The following is a 22449-nucleotide window of genomic DNA, read 5'->3' as shown; positions in this document are numbered from 1 at the left end:
TAGTTATAATACTTTTAATTATTGTTAAAGTCCAAATTATCATTATTATTACCCCCCCCCCCCCGTGCGCACACACACGTCAATACCGAAAAAAGACCAGAAAAAATTGGCGCAAATGTCTGGCCGTTGCTAAGCATCCAAGCAAAGATGGCACTGCCAAAGTACTTTCAATGTTTTTTACTTATTGTTATATTATTTCACTATATAGTATAGCAGCAGTTATAATAGTAATAATAATCATCATCGTGTAAACCTCGTTATGTATTTATTTTTTTGTCATATTTAATTTGTGTAGATTAGAATATGTAGTAGATAAAAAAAAAAAGCTGTATATTAGGTTTCACATACATTTCTTTATTGCCACTTACCTCACTTTATAATGCCATGTGTAACATTTAAATGATCTGTTATGGCATCGTGTGAAAGGTTCCTACTTCGTGTTTAAGGTGGGCCTTTTTTGGAGTGTAATGTGCTCTGAGTAATAATGATAATATTAACGTCTTTATCAGTGTGATGCTACAAGATTGGCATACTTAGGCAGGGCAATTCTAACAAAACATTATAAATCTGCTAATGTGAGTTTGTACAGTAGACTTTACTGATAAGTAATAAATGACACAGACACCAGATTTGCATTAATAATTGTTTCATTTGGTTACTCGGGGGAAAACACATCACATTTTCACCATTCATTCAATTGTTTTATGTACACAAATAACAGGCTTATTTTAATACTTTTAAAATATTTGTACAAAATACACTGTTCTCCCTTTTATAATATGTGTTTATCTGAAGAGGCATCTGACTGCAAAACATCAGCAGATGTGCATTGTTAATTTGTGATCACTTGACAGGCTTATCGAGGGCTTGTTAATATTATTGCATGCTGAAACACCGTTATTGCATAATTCATTCCTTTTATGGGTATCGGGGTTGGAGGAGTCATACCCACACCAACTTTGCTGGGAATTCTGGGAAGGTTTGAATGAAAGTTATAATAAATATGAGTTTCATAAACCTGAGGAGAGTTAGTAACCTGTAGGGGGAGGAAAACCTGAAAGAGGTTAAACCCAGGCTGCTCTCTTAATATTTTTTTACTGTTCATAAGAAATCTGGGGAGAATAGATTGGCAAAATCTTCTTGAAAAGAAACAGTGATTGTATATGAGAGGAAAGAGGGGATACGCTACGTCAGGCCAAGAGTGAAGTAACAGTGTCTTCAGTATAATTACAGGCAGTGATCTGCCTTTCCTGACCTGTAACACTGTTTGATCAATTGGCAACACAACCCATCATGTCAGTCACATGTGTCCACACTAACAAAAACAAGCACACACCCACATAACAGACACACACACACACCTCATCCAGCTCAGATACACAGGAAAATTTCCATATGACAAGATAGAAAACAGAGTCAAATTGTTGAGAACCTTCCTTATTTGACCCACCCAAAAAACAAAAACATATAATTGGATTAGTTGCTCAGCTGTTTTACAAACAGTACAGTTGTTGTTGTTTTTTTATTATATTTATATATATATTTCAAAAAGGAACTTTAGAAAAGTGATAACTGGCACTGTTTGGGATCCTGTGACCATGGGGGCGAACACCCGCGAGGCTACATAAGCACATACTTGGATTCGGAAAATACAAAAGTCGTGGTTTGTAGTCGCTTGCAGAGGCTGCTGTCTACACTTCACATGCACTGTCGGAGTGAAAAACAAAAAATGCGTCCGCCTTTGCAAAAGCGTGGGACAACACAACACAGCTGGCTAGCAACAATAAATCCTGTACCTTCAATAGATTGTGAGGCGCTTCACAGCAGGTAGCTTTTCAGTGGAATGCATATAAATAAGAGTTCAAACGACAAGGTACGGAGGGAGTGGGAGGCTAACTCACAGAAACAAAAGAACCACATTATTATTAGGTAACCAGCGGGGCAACACAATCAGTCACACTCTATCAATTTCACAATTACAAACTAAGACAGGTTAAAACGTTAGTTTGTGTAATAATTAGAAGTGTATCTGAAAATAAAACATCCCTGTTAATGATCTCATTTGTGATAGCTGAAGGGGGTACACTGGCTTTTACTTATTTTCCTGCTTACACAGGAGTGAAACAGGCCTCTAGTGTCAAGCTGTGGGGCCTTAGCCCAGCGCTGGGTGTCGGGGAAAAGTGTCTTTCCGTTTCATCATTAAAGCTGCTTTTCTGACATTAATTATATTTATCCACCATAAATGGACAGTGAGTGATGAAAATTGTGTCTTATGACACAAAACAGCTGCTCTGCTGTAGTTATTAAAGCCAGTTTTGTACTGGACTACACTGTACTCTGCGTTCTCTAATATTCTGTCTCCCATTCTGTTTGTATCAGTATAACATAGTCCACCACACTGTACAGCTGTACCTGAAATAGGACTTGTTCTGTCACGTGCACATTTTCTGCATCTAAAGAAACTGGTTTTGAATAATGTAATTTACCCATGATTACAGCATAACCTGTGCAAGGGGAGGGGGAAATGCCAACCTGGGTACTGGTTACACTGGAGCATGACGACCAACCAAAACAGACCAAAGCTTTAAAAACAAAACGTGGAAAACTCTTTTAAAAGAGTTTAAAAATGTGGGCTATAACTGTGTGTGGAGAGATTTTCGGTAGCTTAAATGAAGTCGCTTGGACTGTGAATGGGCCCGACGATCCCTTTGTTTGTTTTTTTGTGGCTCTCCCTGAACTTGTATCCCGAAGACGCTGGGGGGAGAAGCTTGAAAGTGAAAGGTACACAGGTATAACATCACCCGCAGAGGGGATAAGCTGCAGTCATTCCTTCTCGTCTGGAGCTTCGTCCGTCAGACGGCAAATGAAAGGTAACAATTTCAACAACATTTAAAATAACCGCACACAAATCAAAGAGGTAAAAGTCGCTTTCTGAAAAGTGTGCTGTGAGGCTTGTTCGTCCGAAGATTTGGAGGCGATTAAAGTGCGTGCTGGTCACTGTCAGAACTGTCCAGTGAAAACCTTTGTTCTCTCATCACGTCATGTAAAGGAGACGGTTACCTCTTCACTCATATCCCTCCTTTCCTCCACAAGTGCTCCTCTTTTTTCTCCTCTCTCTCTTCTAAAAGTGAGGCCTGTTTGTCCGAATGTGGAGCGATGCACTTTGAGAAACTGCAGGTAGGTCCATATACGCGGCTCTTGGAGTTTGGCAACAAGTCGTAAAGTTGTCATTTTCTCAAAACAGGTTCAGATCGGGGTGAAAGGTTGCTTTGCTTCCACAAGCGTCTTAAGGAAGTTATTTTAGACAAGAGAAATGCTTTAAAACTCAATACCAGACACAGAGCTCAGTTTCGTTGGATTTTTCTGCAGTAGAGAAAAATATGCTGGTTTTGTCCATCACAGAAACCGGATCCAGGGCTGTGGCTAGATGGAGTAGGTGGAGCTCTCAGACTGCTGGCGGATGTAGCACTGGAAACTCTTGTCTCCAATCGGATGCTCCCTGAGGACAAAGAAAAGGGGGAAAAAAAAGTGACTGCAGTGTTCTGAACTAGCGCCTCCACTTTGTTAAAGATATAATAAATGCATTCATCTATAAATTAACCTCCTAATACAACACAAGCAGTGCACGTACTGGCTGCCTATCTTTGTCTTCTTGAACTTGTCGCGTTTGTACTTGGTGTGCTGCTGTTCCAGCGTCTGCACGGCTGAAATGATCTGCTTCAGGGTTTTGTAGGTCTCCTGGGGGTCGTCTATGACGAAGGTGGAGTACTCCTCCTGCTCGGGGCCGTCATATACCGACTTACTGCCGCAGGCCTCTGCAGAGGGAAACAGAATGAGAGACGGAAATGTGAAAAAACACAAATGTGGGAAGTTTGAAAAGAAAAAAAAACATGCGCTTGGCATCTAACCTTGCATCTTTATCAGTTTGGTCATGTATGTGCTGAACAGAGAGTAAATTCTCTCGGTCTCTCTGTCACCATCTACGTCCAGCTGGATGTTTGCCGGGAGGCCGCTGAAAAAAACAAAGCGCGCATGGAATGAGAGAGAGCGGAAACAAAGCACAGGAATGTGAAGCTGCGCAGATGTTAACAACTTTATGTACCCGGTGCAGGGCGTACACCCGGGAGCCGTGTCTGCTGAGAGCTTGCAGCACAGCCAGTGGCCGTTGAGGTAGGCTGAAGGGTGGTAAGTGCTCAGGCGTTTGCGGTTGCACTGGCTGACTTTGGTCAGGATGTCGATCCAGTCGCGCGCCTCTACGCAGTTATTGGCCTGGATGTAGAGCGCCCGCTCTGGCTGAATGACCTGGAACATCTGAAGGAGGAGTGTGGGAAGAAAAGAGTGCAAGTTAGGTAAGAAAGTAAACACTTGTAGGAGAGATTTGGGCCCAAATGCTCAAACCCTCAAGTATTTCACAAGGGCTCACACGGGGGTCCTTACATTTTTCATTTTGAAAGACTCCTCCTCCAGCCGCTCTACAGCCAGAATGTTCTCTATGGGAATGCTGCAAAGAGCTCCCTCACCTGGTGGGAACAGAAACAACATCAGACATGGAACTGTTGAGGTAATAACAAACTGGATTGTTATGACTGTCATTGAGATGCGTGGTATGGTGTAAATACACATTTTATTTGACCTGTTCCGTCCAGCTTCTTTTCTTGTTAGGCTTTCTGCTTTGTGGCAAATTGTCGTGATTGAAAGTATCACTGGTAAGGAGTTGTACTATTTTCATATGGACTTTTTAAAAAAAAAACTTGTTTTACTCGTATTGTAGGTTTTTAATCTAACAGTTAAAACAGACAATTGGCTACCATTTCTAAGATGTTTAATTTGTTACACTTTACACCCATGCAGATTGTTGAGATCAGTTTTAACATCAATTATAAGCTTGTGACTTCTCTTTGTAATGCAATCCATTATTATTATTATTATTAGGTAGGATGATGTTTGAGCAGCTCCCAGAAGATAATTTTAAGCTATATTTCCAAATCTCTATCTCTATTTTTATGGCCTTATAGCAGAATTTGAAAACTGCTCATGTATGTGTGTTCAGTAACCTAATATCCTCCACATATGTTGGATGATGAGTATGCAGATTCTGTCCCATGTCCCCACCCTCCTGATGATACACAATCAATCGGGTGAGTAAACAACGTTACTGGGATCACGAGCAGATCACGAGAGCGCACCTTTCGTTCTGTGGTAGGTGAATTCGTGGTTGGTGAGACGAAACCATCTCTTCTTGAAGTTTTTCATTCCAAACCGATTTCTCCCCTGGGCTCTCTTTATCATGAACCTGTACAAAAATGGGAAAGAAAAATACGAGATGAGCATTTTTATTTCTCCACGCCGGAGAGTGTGCTACCTAAATGTGTAAGACAAAAAGCTATTTGTAAATGCCATTTTATTCACTTAAAAGGGATCGGCTGCAGTCCTCTATTAATCATTCCAGTTACATGCTGGCAGTTATTTGAATTAACTGCTGCTGTACATGTTTTTTGTTTTTTTTTTTAAGTACAGTACAGCTCTCATAGATCATGAGCCTATGAGTCAAAAAATGAGATGGGTCAGCAGATTAAAGGTACCAGTGTTTTTGCATATTTTACCCCAGTACCAACAAATTGTGCATAAATCACTGACTAAAACAGGATTCTAGTGATTTATTTCCAGCCTTCCAGATAGCCACTGATTTCTCTTTATTCCATTTCATTATGAAAATATACACGCTAGAGATGAAATGCTAGAAAAATGATGCATGACATTATCAGCACTCATTTTTTAGGGAATAAGCCAGTCAATTTCTTAGTTGTTCAAAAGTTATTGTATTTTTTTAAGTTTTGTAAAACCGTGTTTACATGTCACTCTCTTTTGCGCCTTAATGCCATCAATATGATGTAAATATCCAATATAATGGATTAGATATATTCAAGGATGTATTCTGATTTCTATAAACTGACACTCACATTCAATTAAAGGAACCAGTGGTTGCCTGTTGCTTGAAATCACTGTATTAAAATGTTTCTAATGTTTTGTGAAAGACACAATTCATTGTTAAAACATGTAAAACCACTGGTATGCTCCTTTTAAGGATTGTAAACAGCAGAAGGTTTTCATTTTTGCGTTTTAGGGGCCAAAGGTCATGTGAAATACAAAAGCACCAACACTTTCCCACAACACAATTTGAACTCTTTACTACAGAGTGAAGAACATGCTGGTCTCACACCTGCTGCAAGCTGTGTTGGAAACTCAGTTGTGTTTAGTAGCGATATGGTCACAGTCTAGAGTAAGGACATAAAGGGTCAGGATGGGGGCAGATATGTGATCCAAGAAATGCTCACACAGTAGTCCACCTGACATGTCTGTCATGTGGAGTCAAAACCCCTTCGTCATCAACAGCTCACATTTTAAGTCAGTCTTTACTATTTACTTGCCATCTTATTCATCATCTTGCCATTTATTAGTCAGCTAATACATTTACCAGTTATTGGTCACTATGTCTAGTAATGAATTTTAGCTGTTCATTGTGTTTAACAAGAAACTGTGTTTACTTATTTGCACTGTTAGCAAACAATTAAGTTACATCTAGCTATTTTGACTGTAAATTCATACTTTTAGTTAACAATTTCAACAACTAACCATATTTTTAGTTAATAATTTCTAACTATTTGGTCATAATTTAAGCTAACACCCAATTTAATAGCTGTTCATTATGTTTAGTGACCAATATTATCTTTTTGTTTCATGTTTATCCATACCATTAGCTAACAATTAATTTTTATTGAGCTAATTTTATAAAGTTATTGTAATTTTAAATCCGATTTTAATTAACACTTCATCATTTAGAAAGTATTTTAATGAATCATTTTAGTCAAAATTTAACCATGACTCTATTTAACAGCTATTTAGTTTAGTACCAGTGTTTACCAAAAGCTTTCCTTGTTAATCTGTACCATTAGCTAACAATTAGCTGACAACATTAGCTTACATATTAGCTTATTAACATTAGCTGACAACTAACTTTTGATGAGCTAACTTAACTATAAATCAAATTTTTAGCTAACAATTTAAATTGCTAACCACATTTTTAACAACTGACTTGACTACCTTTTTAGTCATATTTTAGCTATCCCTCCATTCAACAGCTATTGATTATATTTAGTGACCAATTTTTTGAAACTTTGCCTTTTTATCTGTAATGTTAAGTCAGAGTCTTACTCAGTTGTAGCTCGCTATTTTAACTGTAAATGCATATGTAAAGCTAATAATTAAAATTGCTTAATCTTAATTTCGTCATATCCAAAGTTTCATCATTTTATAGCAGTATAGCATTTGCCAATTTATACTTTTTGCAATTATTTTAGCTAGCTATTTCCACTTTTGACAATTACTTTGAATTACTTTTACTATTTTACTATAAACTTTTAACTAAATGAAACATAAAATGTAATTTTTGTTTTGTTTGTGTTTTAACTTTAATAAAATATACCCTCTCGTGACATACTCTACCCTTGGTTAACAATCACTGCAGTAACCCACCCCTGCGGTCACACTAAGCATGTCTGGCATTTGGAGGAACAACAAATTAAGGCCATCAACACTGGTTACACTTCATAAGTAAGCAGGCTTAAAGGTGTACACTTTACTTTATACCATTACAGCCAGTGTATTCGTCGGTCTACTGCCATGTAAATGCAGAAAGATTAAAATCCAGAGCAGATAATAAGAGTTTCAGATAGTACAACATGACAGACCACTTGTATACAGGTCAGATATAAAGTAAAGTGCAGTAGCATCTACCACAGCGCATGATGTTGGTGGGAGAAAAAAAAAATACCCGGCTTGATTTAGGTGGGGACACAGTGCACAAACAGTAGGGGGGTCTCAAGGGGCAAAGCCTTTATATAGAGAATCTCTTACCTGCCCTTCGTGCCTTTTGACCCCTTCCCATCAACCCTCTTTATAGTGAGTTTTACACTCCTACGCACAGTTGCAGAAACAAAAGAGGGTGGGGATGCTGGTGAGTGAATTGCTGGCACAACTAAAGTCAAATGGAAACTCTCCTCCTCTTTAATGCCTCATTAGAAACATCAGAACAGCCAACGTGTCAGTACAAAAGAATCTGTTTACTACGTCAGATGGAGCTTTTCTGGAAATGTTTACTTTAAGGAGTAAAGTAAAGGCTGAATCTGCTTCACTGTAACGCAAAGGTCTAGTCTGACAGTCAGATTAGGTTAGTTTTGCATAAAGACGGGAAATGGGGGATCAGACTTATTGGCTGCACATCCATGATGTGATCTCACGTTCCACCACACCCCAAAGATGGATTGAGATCCAGGGAGGGTGGAGGGCATTTTAATATAGTTTAATACAGTGAACCCATTGTCATGTTCAAGAAACTAATCATGATTTGAGCTTCATTACATGGTCAAATATAGGCAGCAGCCTCCAGCAGTCATCAGAAGATGGTCAGATCAATGTTTGATGTATTGTGTGTTTAGAGACGCTCTTCTGCATGCCTTGATATTGCCGTTCTATTGGCTCAAATTAGCTCTTGATTAGATATTTGCTTTAATGGACAGTTAAACTGGTATACCTAATAAAGTGGCCACTGTGGATATGACTACCTATCTAATGAAGAAGAAGCTCGGAGGAGAAGTATTGGAGCTGTTTATAGTCTGCACCATAAAAAGTTTAAGAAAGCAGGCTCCTTACCCCTCTTTGAGCATGATTGGCGTCTCAATGCTCTTTTGATCCCATTTTCCAGACGTGGAGATCAGATCCAAGAACTGTGGAGGTTAAGCGTAAGAAGGCCATCAATCAAAACGTTTATTGCTGTGGTAAAAGTCTGGGTCGGGCTCATGTGCCATCTCAGTTTTTTTATATCTGTAAAATGAATGCTTTCACATCCTTTTATTCACTCATTTATTATCTGTTCATCTGTGTTTATTCTACTTGTGACACGCAAGACTAAAATACTATTTGATCGTGTGTGTGCTGACGGGCAGAAATTCACTGAATGCAAGAAAGTGAAAGAAAATCAAAGATCAAACACTCACATTCTTCACAGCGTCTGCATATTTCTGCTCGTTGAAGTAGTCGTAAAAAGCAGCCATGTAAGACTCTTTGAAATTGGCCTTGAAGGACACAAAAAAAGTATGTAAAGAGACAAGAGGTCAGCATTTTTGAATGCTTAGACTGAAATACAAAGGAAGTCCAGCTCAGAGACAGGAACGAAAACAGAAAAACTGCACGCTGAGCTGAGAAACTCACAGATTTTGACTTGGCAAGACTCCCCAGGGTCTGGATCGTCTTAGATATGAGGGTGAGGGTTCTTGAAGTGGCAGGGTCCTGAGGGCAGGAAAGGACGAATAAAATTAAATTCTCAAGCCGGACCAGAGCACAAAAAAGTAAAGCAGGAATGTTTAAACTTGGTTAGCTCTGAATCATGAAATAATTGCCAAAAAAATGTATTTTGTTGATTATTATACTTTTATTACATAAAAAAAATTGAATAATAATTGCTAAATCTGGCTTATAAATATAAATAAATATGGCAAATAATAAATCTGTCAGCACAAATAAAAGTGTAAAGCTCCAGAAAAAGTTCTGGTATCTCACTGCAAACTTTTCTGTGTTTTAATTGTTATTGTTTATCTACAACTTAGTTATTTTTGTGTACTATAAAGGCAGTGGTGGAGGTCTTTATCAGTAGGAAAGGCTGTAAAAAACTATAAAAAAAAAACACAGTTAAAGGTCCAAATCCATGCCTTCCTTCACATTTTCCAAAGCCGTCCAGTGGGTCAGACTGGGGTCTTTGCTGGACCGATTCTGGCCCCCAGGCCTTATTTTTGACACCCCTGCACTAGGTGTTAAAGGGTCAACCATCAAACTCACCGGATGGTGCGGTCGTAAATGGAACAGGTTTGGAGATAGGATGGCTGGAGCGAAAAAACGCAGGAAAATGAAACTGCTCACTGCTGTGTATCGGACGTCTTGGTCAACTAGAGAGAAGAAAACAGAAAGTTTTGATTAGACCTGTTCCAAAAGTCCACAACTTCACAAAAACAGGACTGATACAGGTTATCCACACAAAGAAAACATGTAAAAGCTTCTTTGTTCTGAATGAATGCCGTGCCATGTAATGGCCAACAGGAGGCAGCACAGTATAAGAGACACAGTTCATAATGTGTTACAGATGACCTTAAGGGTTGTAAAGGAGGTTTAAGTGTTTAGCAGAGCATAAAAAGCCTTTCTGTGTCCTTGGACATCTTGCACATCCTTTACCATCCTTTATTTCCTGTTTCATATTAGCAGCTTTTTTCATCCCCCACTAAGCCATTCATGCTCCAGGTTACCTTGGAAACGAGTGGCAGCAGACTCTCGCAGAGAGAAGAAGATATCACACATGACGGTGGGACAGCGAACACCAGAGGTTGTGATAACGTTGAAGATGCGGTCTACATAGTGACGAAGGTTTTCCTGAGGTGTGAAGGGCAAGAGTCAGAAAACACGCACCGGCACAAACTAACAGACTTCTTTGGTTTCTCCTTCTTACCCTGTTCGTCTCCAGGTTTTCTGACTCTTTGAGCTTGACGGGGTCGATTTCACAGGGCTTGTGTTCAGTGCAGATCTGCGGTGAGTTAGAAAAGCGTGCGATTATTATTTCATGAGAGATTTTTCAAACGTAACTCGGGGAAATGAAAAACGTGTTGACATCAAAGTGTCACACCTCATCTATAATTGGCTTGAGCGTCACTTGGAGATAGTGCATTCCTGCCAGCTTCATGGTCTCATCGATGCACTTAGAAGTCAGCGAGTTTCCCCTGAAAATGGTGTTTGGATCCCTGCGAAAACAACAAAAAAGTGAGAATTTGGAGTGAAAACAAACAAATACCGGTCTAAAAGTTGTAATGAGTCACTCACTGTGTGCGGTTAATTTCAGCATGAGCAATGGCGCTGATGAAAGGCACTATTTTGCCGTAATGAAGAAAGAGACGCACGAGAGGGATGGCGGCTTCTTGCTTCTCTCGACACACCTCCCCGAGAGTATGAGCTGTGGACGCTGAGACGGGCTGGACACAGAGGAGGGGGGGTTGAGAAACGGCGGTTAGCGGCACGAGTAACAGCACTTGAGTGGGGGGGAGGGGTTAGCAGAGCAGGTGCAGGTGCACACACCTCGACATTAGCAGAGTGCAGCAGCAGATCTCTGAGCGGAGTGTAGTGTTCGGAGGGGAAGACATGGTCCTCGGTGTAAACGATGTTCAGACGCAGAGAGCCGAGATCATCAACCTTCACAGACTTCCCCCCGTTCTCCCTGGGCTGCAGAAAGTACCTGCACAGGAAAAAGTGTCGTTTTATAACATCTTTAAAACTAGACTGGATTAAAAACGGACAGTTGTAACATGCAATCCTAAAGCGAGGACTGGGTGGAATATGTGCCCTGTTTTTTTCTCACCATGCGTCGTGTACTCCGGCCTGACCCAGGACCCGCAGGGGCACACGCACACCTCCCAGAAACTCATCCCCAAACTTCAGATTGCTGGCGTTCCACAGGTCCACCCTGAACACAAAGAGCACCACAAGAGGCTTGACGCCACGCCAAGTTCAGCGCTGATCCCGGCACAGATAAGACAGCAAACTGACTCACCTCAGCGCCAGTTTGTCAACATCCTCCTCTTCAACGTCAAACTGCCGCTTTGTGTAGCTCAACGGCCGCGTCACCTAGAAATGGAGAAAGTTTCAATTTGTTTACATCCTATTTAAAAAAAAAAAAAAGATCTTAAATCATTTTGGGTGTAAAAGAGGATCTCACTCACGCTGGTTTGGGGCAGTAAGAAAAGACATTTTGAAAAAAATCTGATCACATGACAGAAATATGATGGATGGGCTATGTTAGAGTGAGGGGGGAGGTGCTGCCAGCTGAAAGCATGACAGGCAATGCACAGTTGTGTTCATGTGGTGGTTAGGAATAAATAGGACGTTCTTGTCGGCTAGAAATCAATGGGCCAGATTGTTTGGTTTGTCTGAATCAATCACAGTCTTGTCCTGCTGTCTGCTGGTGCTGCAACGAGGAGGCCCCGGCAGAGTAAGTTCCTCAGCGAGAAGGAGGAGCAAACACAAAAATGTCAGAGTGAGCGAGGGTTAACGGGGCCAGTGTGATAGGGGGTGTATGAAAAATATCTTTACATATAAGCTCATGCAAAGAGAGTGTTGTTTTTCCAAAGAACATTTTTCTAGTTTGTTCACATGTAACGTTGCTAAGCTGTGCTGCCATGTTTTTTTCTCTCTAAAAAAGCTTTTTTCCTCTTGGATCATTGCAACGCTCTGACCTTGGGGTGAATTTGCTGGGACATCCACTCTTATAAAGATCGTGGAATTGTGCAAACATAGATTTTCCAGAAAGGCAAACAGCTAAAACTTCTGCTTTTAAAGAGGTGATCACACTTGCTGATGATCAGTTAATTGAGTGGATTTAATTAACGGCACCTTGATGATACTGACCGAGAAGTAAGGTTGTACTTAGTCTTTCACAGGAGTGCACGAAATCCCGTGAAAACTTTCTGTTTCACATGACTGTAGCTTGTTGATACTAATTATACATTAGCTTGTTAGCATTTGTTTATTAGCCACGCTTGTTTTTGTAAAAGTTACAATGTCTTCTTTATTTCTCCAATTATTTATCTTATGCCTCCCCTCAGTTCCTGTCTTTTTAATGCCTCGCTGCCTGAAAGCCCACTTTGGAAGCAAATCTGCTCCTAAAGTTCCAGCAAACATGCCCGAGTGAGCTAACAGGATATTATGTCAAAAACAGATAGCAAACACCTGGCATTGCCACACTGCCCCAAAGCCTTGGAGTCAATAGCTATGAGGGCTCTACGTAGTTATGCTCTTCATACAGACCACAATTTACTATCTTAGATTCTAAAAATCAATCATTCAGCTCGTGTTTAATGTATGTGAAGCCTGTGCAAATACCACTGCCCATTCAGTGGGAGGAACATATGAGGTTCGAGGTTTTTGCATCCTAAACTCACTAGCCATGAAAACCTCTAACTTGATACAAAAATGAGGTGCTGTTCACGAATAGTTTATCAGTAATTTGGGGATAACCCCTCCCCAAGTAAAACACAACAGTTTAACTCATCAATAACCTCGTTCAAGTGTAATCAAGAGAATAATAAGGTCAATGGCCTTTCAGAGGAACTGGGACTGTGAATCAGGCCACATTTGACATGAAACTGGAATATTGACAATTACACTTATTTGTATTGTTAATATATATATTTTTTCATTTCTTGAGACACTACCTCAAAATAGAAAACCTCCTCAAACTGTGGATTGTTGGTTTTTCTCTTCACCTTAGTCTTCTTGGCTTCTGACCTGAGCGGTAAAGAAAAGCAGATGGAGATAAATCATCCACGTCCATGTATATTCAAAGCTAAACATGTGATAAAGTTGTGCATGCTGACTTCTAAAATCACACTTAATTGTGTAAGATCTCACACCTTGAAGGACCTAGCAAGGACACGGCAGCGTAGGGGTCACATTGGCCGTTGACAATCGGAAGACCTTGGCACTCCAGTACTCTGCAGAAACAGACGAAGTGAACATCAGCGAACGAGCACACACACACACACAGAACTGAAAGACATTAATATGTTGTTCTTCCAACTATTACACATCATAGTCCTACAAGTTGTGTCACAATAACAGCTGTAAAAACCCAGATGTTCTTTACAATATACTAATTATTTTAAGTTCAGGTGTTCTAATCTCCAATCCTTAATAAAAGAGGAGTTGGCTCAACTGTTTCCTTCATTTAAAAATAGCAGAAAAAGAAAAAAAAAGGTGAAGGATGAAGAGATCGCCAAATACCAATGGTAAAACAAAACCGTCTGAATATACTCCCGGAGGACTCTTAAAGCCCCATTACACTTTACATAATCAGTTAATGATATTACTCGTAATAGGGTCATGAGTACTGTCAAGATCACTGAGAGCTGACACCCAATCTCACAGCCCTGCACAGCCAGTAAGAGCTTCAGACCTCTAGTCAACCCGCCTATAGGATAAGAACAAAAAAGAAGCTATTATCGACACACAGAAACAATTGCTATTGTGCACATAGCATCCGACCACATATGCAAGTTTCTGTGGAGGTAAACAAAAAAAGACTCAATACAACTCAAAATTCATTTAAGAATCAATTTTTTTCTAGTTTGAAGACATTAAAGAAATTTACCTGAATACACCTGCATATACTTTTTGAGATAATTGGTGACATCTGAAGCCTTTGTGAGAATTTAAGGATGTTTTTCCTGCTGGTCAGGCTAAATACAGTTTAACCCATGATTAATGTCTTTAAATCACTCCTGTGCCTTTCCTGGAGAAAATGTCCATTCAGCTTTACCCACGGACTATTTAACAACAGACAATGTGTCACCACTTCCTGTCATTGTGCAAAGAAAAAGAGAGGCCAACACATCTCAGAAATGGGTGCTGACATCTTGGGCTGGTGATGTCATTTGAAACAAGAGTTTTCTCGGCATACACGTTCCCTGTAGACTTGTTTTGCTCTTAGCTTGGTCTGCACCAGCGCAAAGTGGCGACTTCAGGTCCACCTGTCAAGAATGTGTGGCTTTACCAAGTTGAAAAAAAATCCCTCAACATCTTAAAATAATACAAAACCAATACATGAATAAAACTATTCTTTTTTTTTAATTCGAATCATTGCCATCATTCTGTGTGAACGTTTCATTTAGAAAAATAGTTTGAATGCCAGCAGCTGGCACACAGTGACCATCGAGGCATTCTGGGACAAATCCCCCACCGGGCTGTGCTGAGAAACACATGAAAAAAAAAGATGTAAGAAAGTAATTCCCTCTGAGCTGTTTGTCAAGTGCCTGTGCCAGTTTTAAATCCAGCGCCATTCAGCAACTACAGTCACGACTCAAGCGTCACTTGTGAGAAGTTACAGGAAAATAAGATCACGTTAAAACCATCAAAACTGTATCTTTAGAAAAAAAGACAAAGATTTAGTTTAAGGGAGAAAACTAAACACAGGAAGGCTTTTGGTCCATAAGTGACACCCAAGAATTGTGATTTTTCTAAAAAATGTGACATTTATTTCACCTCTTTCATTATAAATAAACACACTGCATTTTAAAGTAGATAATATATAGATTGTTTACACTTTATAGTATAAAAATCTATGATCGCCACATTTTATTAAGTTATTGACATCTTGCATATTCTAATTTCTCCCCTATGGTATAATGTTAGTATATTTTTCATCTTATTTGTGTGACGTAGACAGTTTATGTGCTACAAAAAGCAAGCTGTTTAAAAAGTTCCCTTTTAAAGCACTAAGAATTAAAAACTAACCGAACGCTGGCTGAGTACACTGAAAAAAAGGTCAGGACGAAGCGGTAAAATGATGTTTCAGGGTGATTCACTGTAATCTATCTATGTCTACGTGTCACCGCTGTCCTCCTACCCCATGACATCATGCTGTAAGGAGATTAGCACCCAAACAGGACACCCAGCGGGACGAATCACTTCCTGTGTGTCACCACCTGTGATGCACCACTAGTCACAACACATGATGAACCACACGGCAAATCACAGAAGCGCTGCCCGCAATTGAACAGACACACATGTATGCACACACATGTGCGTGCACACGCAGGTCCCCTAATAAGGAATAAGAAGTGGGCTGGGTTAAGCATCACTAATGCCAGAGCACTTCCTGGCCAGTAAGCTTGTTTATATAACCCCTGTTTGGCCTACAATCCTGGCCCCACGCTACCTCATCACTGCTGTGAGCTCTGGCATGCCAGACAGCGGTGGAGATCCAGACTTTTTTTTGGTTGTTTTAGTCCACATTACTCATATTAGGTTAATGTGCTTCACCGCTGCACCCATGCTTCCTGTCAAAAACAATATCACTCAAATAAAAGAGAAACTAATTACATCACAGCCCAGACAAATAGAGTGGATGTGATTATGAGTCAGTGTCTCTGATGGCTACACCACTGCGATATATGAGAGCAGGGACGTTATAAGGCACTTGTTATCTCCTGATGTTCTCCATGGTTTTACACGACCAGCTCCAATCTGCCTGTCAGTGTCTTGAGTCATCAGTTTTCTCAGCATTTTGTTTACCTGTCTGTTTCCAAACAGGGCCCACAAGGAGCCTGCATGAACTCTGATACACTGCCTCAGGGGACTCTGAGTCAGTGATATTTGCGGTTGCAAGCTGAGAGAAAAGAGAAAGAGAAATGGGAAAAAAAAATACTGAGGATGGAAATTAGAAACAAGCGAGCACTACAAAACGCTACTGATCCCTAAAGGCTCGAGGCTACATGTAGCACTACATGTAGATATTACTGAGAGGTCAGATTGAGGCAAGGAAGAGGAATGTGCAAAATCTGCAACACGGGGATAGCTCTGTTTTTGTGAGTGTGAACACGTAATAGATCTTAAAGGTGCACCCAGTCTTTTTTTTAGTATATTTAATAGAAAAGAAGAACACTGCACTTATAACTATATATTTATTAGTGTGTAATTACATGTTCAAACAGACTCATAAACTTAAGTTACCTAGGAGAAGGGCACCAGTTTGAGGAAGTCGCTATGTTGCCCCGCCATCTTGAATACAGCAGTCAAGATCGACTAGAGACTAGCTAGAGACATAAGCAGTACGCTAAAGTTGGAACAATTTGTGAAGGCAAATTTTAATTCATATTTGCACCTTTAGACTGAAGGCGTGAAGGATCATAGATATGTTTTATTACCTGAAAACGTGTCTTTTTAAAAATAAGTTTGTCCTACAAGTGGCCACCGTAGCTAGGGTTATGCACTTGAATTAAGTGGGGTAAGAAAACAGAATTTGGTTAACTGAATCTGCAATCTACTGACATCTAGTGGTGAGATTTTCCCCACTGTACCTTTAAGTCTAGCAATAACCTCTGGGACTAAGAAGTGTCAAAAACTGCAGTTCCTCTAATCGCCACTTGAGGCTGAGTCCCACATTGAAATGTCAACTCTACATTAATATACTTGTATCTCAATACTTAATAGTATGTATTAAGCATGTATTAAGATGCATTTTTATAGCCCGATATTAAAACACAAAAAAACGATTTTATTGTCTCTGTGCAAATGTTCCCCACTCATAAATACAGTGGGAATTTATTCTTATTACTCTCAAGTCTAAATATTGTTATCTAGACAGCTGTTAAGTCTTAGAGTTAAGGGCATAGTCCGTTTGACTGACAGGCAGCTTCCAGTTACTCCAGTCACGCTTGACCTCTCGGTTTGTGGTGTTGGTGCCTTTTGGAGCATTTATAATTAAATTACCTGACAAATGATATGGTTTGCGGTGTAGCTAATTATGACATGTTGTGAGGTTGGTTCTGGCTTTGCATTAATTAGCTGGTATCTGTTTCTGTGAAACAGACCTGCAGAGTGTACAGACACAGCTTACCAAACAAGCTTGTTTTTACTAGCTTATACGTCAACTCACCGACCTCTAGTTATTAAAAAAGTACACAAAATTAACATGCTGACACTGAGGCATTAAAATGCAGAGTTCAGAAACCAATGCACGATGTCATGGTGGCTATGTCTGTTTTTATATCCTACTTTCAGCTTTCAGCTCTCCCTTATTCACAAGGACTTGCCACTGTTACATTTTTACACACTATGTCCTTCCTGATACAATTCCCAAGGGATTTGTGTCCCCTAGAATCAAACTCAGGGCTATGGAGCCACTCTGTCGACTTCATATAAATTCAGACAAGATAAGAAGAGATCTTAACTCTGGGAATACTCTAAAGTAATAAGACTAAAAACTTTGAAGCCTTCTTCTTATTTTGTTTATACTTTTGCAGTAATTTTAATAAAACGTAATACAGCCTGCTGCTTCTGCTTCTTTTTTTGGGTGATAGCGGTTTCTAAATAGTTTAAACACCACTTGAATCGAGGAATTTGTTCAGTATAAATCAGCAGGCTACACACTTACTTCATAGTTGTAGTCTTAAACCCTTGGGGGGTGTGGAGTTCAATCAGAAACATATCTGACTTTGTGTTTGAGGTATTCTGCTGTAAAATGAGTACTAACATCTGCCAGCATGTCATGTTTTTCCCTTTGAGAGATGGGAAGGGGGTTTAAATTGATGTAACCATCATCTGTGTCTTTGTGATTTATGGAAACTGAAACTAGCTATGCACTCGCCTTTAAAAAAGCCCCCTGTGTGTAGCATCAAACAAAAACTACACAAGACAACAACGTGCTTAAAATGTAACTCTTAGTAAAAAAAACCCACACGGGACTCAACTCTGAAGACGTGAATGAAGCTGGGTCTCCAGTTTACAACACTTTAACTGTAAATTAATAACGGCTAAGACTTTTTTGCTTAATGGACGAGGCTCTCCCCGTCTCTGCCGTACACGTGTCTTTCTAGAGAAATCTGACTAGATGACCCGCTGCTTTCCACTCTAAGCTCCTTACCCACGATGTGCTCTGGGAACAGAGCCACGCTGGCTCGTCATCAGCCTGTACTGCTACACGCTACAAAGGCTGAAAAACCAACAAGCGCACACAGTCGTAAGCGTAATAATTCATCCATGAGCACAATTATCATTATTCATCGCTTAGGTTTACCAGTCACATGTGAATACAGTCACATTTTCAAACAACAAAAGGCCATGTACAAAAAAAAGTGTCACCGCCTGTTAGCACCATAGTGGTACAAAGAAAGATGGTATGGCAATGCGGGTAAAAAATGTACATTAAATATACGCATTTTTGCGTGTTTACGTGTTTGCGTGTATGAGTGGCCTCACCGTGTGGCCAGTTTATGGCTGATGACGCCACTGTCCGTGATGACTTCACTCAGACGAAGCTCCAGGTGCACTTTTCCCTGCATGACACAAAAACAGAGACACCTGTTATTAGCCCATTGTTTGTCCACTGAGAACACAGCATAAAATTCAGCCTGCTGCAGATTTTTACCCTGATGTGTGTACAGGAAATACAGCTGGTTTGTGTCACAAGACAAATTTCTGCTAAATCTGAAACTGAAACCGCCATGCGATCTGGTGCAAACTTGGTGTTACTCAATCTTATCTAAGGCGTGAAACAGTTTCTCAGAATAGGACCGATCCATGGAGAGGGAGTTTCATTCAACACACACAGAAATACGGAGTAATTTATCTCTAATAAATCCCCACACAAAACAAAAACACACAATCATGAACAAGTGGAATTCCTTCAGTAACAGAGACACTGTGAAAATAGCTGAGCCTGAACATCATGCTGAAGTTATTCTTCCTCTGAAGTGATTGGATTAATGACATGATGACAGTGCAGCGATGCAGCTGTCTAGAAAAACTCCATTAATTAACAGCATCAGTATGCAAACCTACAGGCGTTGGCTCTTTCTGCGCGATTCAAGCTGAGAGAACAAACACACGCACACTTTACACACACATGTGCACACAGGCAAAACAATGTGTCCTCTATTGAAAAGAGAAGAGAGACACTCTATCTTCCTACTTCATCTGATCCATCACATTCACTTTTCTCTCTCTTGTCTCGTTCTCTCACACATCCTTCCTCTCCCCGGCTCCTCGCATGAATGTCTCTCTGTTTCAGACCCCTGCTCTAGGGCTACACACACCCATCTGTCTGCAGATGTTACTGTTCACTGTTCACTGTGTCTCACACTCTGTGTGTGCATGTGTGTGGGTGAGTGACACTGCTGAATAGTGAATAGTAGAGAATACTGCACATGTAATAAATAAGTATGGTGGACAAGTGCTATAAAATGAAATCTGTACATATCATAACAACAAGGTAAAGACCCTACAATATTAAAACGAAAGAAACCCCAACAATCACACAACCCCTCTGCGAGCAAGCCCTTGGTAAATGTGGGAAGGAAAAACTCCCTTTTAACAGGAAGTAACCTCCAGCAGAACCAAGCTCAAAGAGGGGCAGTCATCTGCCGCGACTGGCTGTGAGCGAGGGGAAAGAGGACAAAGCAACTGACAGACACATAAGTGGTAACAGAGACTGCAAACAGTGCTACACTGAACATTAAAACGACTCTTTCACCCAGCGCTGTCCTTTAATCTTCCCGCAAACACTTCTTTTATCTTTGTCATACAAGATGAGTCAATGAAAACAAAAACCTGCAGTCCAAACATAAGCTCTCACATCTGTCAATCAGCTGACATTTAGCCATTAATTTCATTCATTCATGGCAAATAGAGAGCATAGAGTAATATTATAAAAGCTGCACGTTAACTCTTACAGGTGAACAAATGTTTTTTATGTAGACACAGAGACACAGGTGACTTTGACCCTCCAGTCTCAAATGTTTCAGGTGCACACACAGTCTGTTTGTTTGGGTTCTGCCCCAATTCAGACACGAACACACAGATGCACTACATCTATACATGGTGGAGGGAAGGTGTAATATTTAAAATGTTTTGATATGAGTACATTTAAAACACTTGTATTTCCGTACCAAAACAGTGCTGTTTAGTACCTTACCTTCAGGAGTATGATTTTTGAGCAGGGCCCTTTTCCCTTAAACAAAAGAGCTTATTAAAAGAGGATTTACTGTATGAATAAGTAAAGTGACACAAGTTCTTAATATTAGGTACCCTAATTAATATTAGATTAAGGACAGACCTAAGCTAGTGTTTGCCACTATAGCTCACAGGCAACCCATGTATCAAAAACTAGTGTCTGCTAATGTTGGCTAAAGGCAGCTAATATTAGCTGAAGCGTCACTATAGCTCACCCGGTTGATCAGGTGACCCATGTACTGAAGGCTAATGTTTGAAAATGTCAGCTAATGTTAAAAAACTTCAGCTAGTGTTAGATAAAGTTAGCTACCATTAGCTGGGGCACTACTATAGCTATCAACACATAAAATGAAGACTGGTAAGTAATGTAAGTTCATGTTTGCTAAGTTTAGCTTGAGGTATTGTTAGCGAAAGTTAGCTAACATTAGCTGGGGTACCACTGTGGCGCACCTGGTTGAGAAGGTGACCTTAGCCTAGTATTCAGTATTGAAGGCTAGTGCTTAAGTACTAGCTAATGTCAGCTAGCCTTTTCTTTCAGGCGCTCTGTTATTCACAGGGGCGGTCGCCACAGCAGCAGGAACTACATATTTGATTTGTCAGATTTTTTACACCAGATCCCTTTTCCTGATCCAACCCTACCAGAGATTTGTGTCTATACCTGGTCTCGAATTGGGGATCTTTCATGTGCTGGGTTAAAATTTTAAGACTTTGAGACTTTAAGCTTTTACCTGAAAATGTGTTTGCCACCAAGTATTTAGTTTATATTAAAAATCAAAAGGAATAAACTCACGTCAAAACAACAGTGGCACCAACAAATAAAAGGAGGGTCATAATGAAGCAATGTGGGCTTACAATAATCTAATACAATGTCTTTTTTTACACTATGTTTAACTGTAAGATGTTTTTTTGTGAAAATTTTCAAAGAAGCTTATCAGTGTACGGGGAAAAAAGGGGAACATGACTGTGCAGCTGTGTGATGGGATTAATGCTGTGAACTGTTAAATTTGCATTAAGTGGAGAAATTAGAAATGCTATTATAAGACTGACCCAAATAAAGGGTTTCTCTTACCAGTGATGATTTATGGTTTAGGTTTGCTTTGAATGTTGACTGACATTAAAAGTATTAAATGCCAGCTTTCAATTTTAACTGTACAAATTTTTAGGGGAGATATGAAAACCCTTTAACTCTGTAGAAAAAACAACAACTAGAGATTGTACAAAAAGAGAGGAAGAGATGAAAAGTGCACACTTAGTTTTGTTATGAAAGTACTCCGTGTCTTTGTACTGACCTGCACCTCTGAGTCAGCGCTGACAGGTTGTAGCTGGAACCAGGTGTCTTTCCCGTGATATTTCTGCAGGTCCTCTTTCTTCACAGCAACCTTGCCTACGCACATGTTAGCACACAAAGATAAATGAGCTGAAAAACACAACTCACTTCATGCATCCCAAAAAGCCTGCGTACTTCAGTGTGACGTAGATCGTGAATGCTTGACAAACTCTTACACAAATACTTACATGTATGCTCATGTACTGTAAAACCACATGCCAATTGCTTTTTAATGCACACAGTCACCTGACACAGAAATACAACAACGTGCATTTCGGTACCCTGAAAATGACCCCTGTCATTTCTTTTCTGAAATCAGTCAGAGCAGGGGTTTGCAACACCCACAGACATTAACACACATACCCACACACAGATAAATTTTTCCATTTGTGTGTGTGGTGCTTGAGACCTCACACACACCCACGCTGCACATCCAAACCCACCAGTACACACTGACACACCCAATGATAGAAACATCCGCCCACACAAACAAACACACACCTTTGACACGTATTTGTAGCCAA

General features: G+C 40.1%; 1 protein-coding gene across 2 annotated transcripts in view; it reads right to left on the bottom strand.

Moving 5' to 3' along the window:
• Positions 1-635: 635 nt before the first annotated feature.
• Positions 636-22449, bottom strand: part of rasa3 (RAS p21 protein activator 3) — a 39678-nt gene continuing 17864 nt past the window's right edge. Inside the window, exons 4-25 of one of the 2 annotated variants that reach the window (XM_035905339.2) lie at positions 21888-21982; positions 18847-18923; positions 13503-13583; positions 13305-13377; positions 11645-11718; positions 11453-11557; positions 11173-11329; positions 10921-11069; positions 10727-10841; positions 10553-10627; positions 10353-10476; positions 9892-9998; positions 9268-9345; positions 9054-9131; positions 8710-8783; positions 7915-7974; positions 5187-5293; positions 4438-4520; positions 4103-4311; positions 3909-4012; positions 3632-3815; positions 636-3499 (exon numbers count right to left, since the gene is read on the bottom strand). In XM_035905339.2, the coding sequence (XP_035761232.1) occupies positions 3424-3499; positions 3632-3815; positions 3909-4012; positions 4103-4311; positions 4438-4520; positions 5187-5293; positions 7915-7974; positions 8710-8783; positions 9054-9131; positions 9268-9345; positions 9892-9998; positions 10353-10476; positions 10553-10627; positions 10727-10841; positions 10921-11069; positions 11173-11329; positions 11453-11557; positions 11645-11718; positions 13305-13377; positions 13503-13583; positions 18847-18923; positions 21888-21982 (2285 nt within the window). In that variant the 3' untranslated portion in view covers positions 636-3423. The remainder of the gene's footprint in view (positions 3500-3631; positions 3816-3908; positions 4013-4102; positions 4312-4437; positions 4521-5186; positions 5294-7914; positions 7975-8709; positions 8784-9053; positions 9132-9267; positions 9346-9891; positions 9999-10352; positions 10477-10552; positions 10628-10726; positions 10842-10920; positions 11070-11172; positions 11330-11452; positions 11558-11644; positions 11719-13304; positions 13378-13502; positions 13584-18846; positions 18924-21887; positions 21983-22449) is intronic. The other variant, XM_006780341.3, reaches the window with a different exon arrangement.

The sequence above is a fragment of the Neolamprologus brichardi genome, chromosome 1 (assembly GCF_056152115.1).
Source record: "Neolamprologus brichardi isolate AB-2024 chromosome 1, ASM5615211v1, whole genome shotgun sequence".
Classification (NCBI taxonomy): domain Eukaryota; kingdom Metazoa; phylum Chordata; class Actinopteri; order Cichliformes; family Cichlidae; genus Neolamprologus; species Neolamprologus brichardi.
Note: the sequence above shows the minus strand (reverse complement) of the source record. Positions and strands in the feature narration are given on the sequence as shown.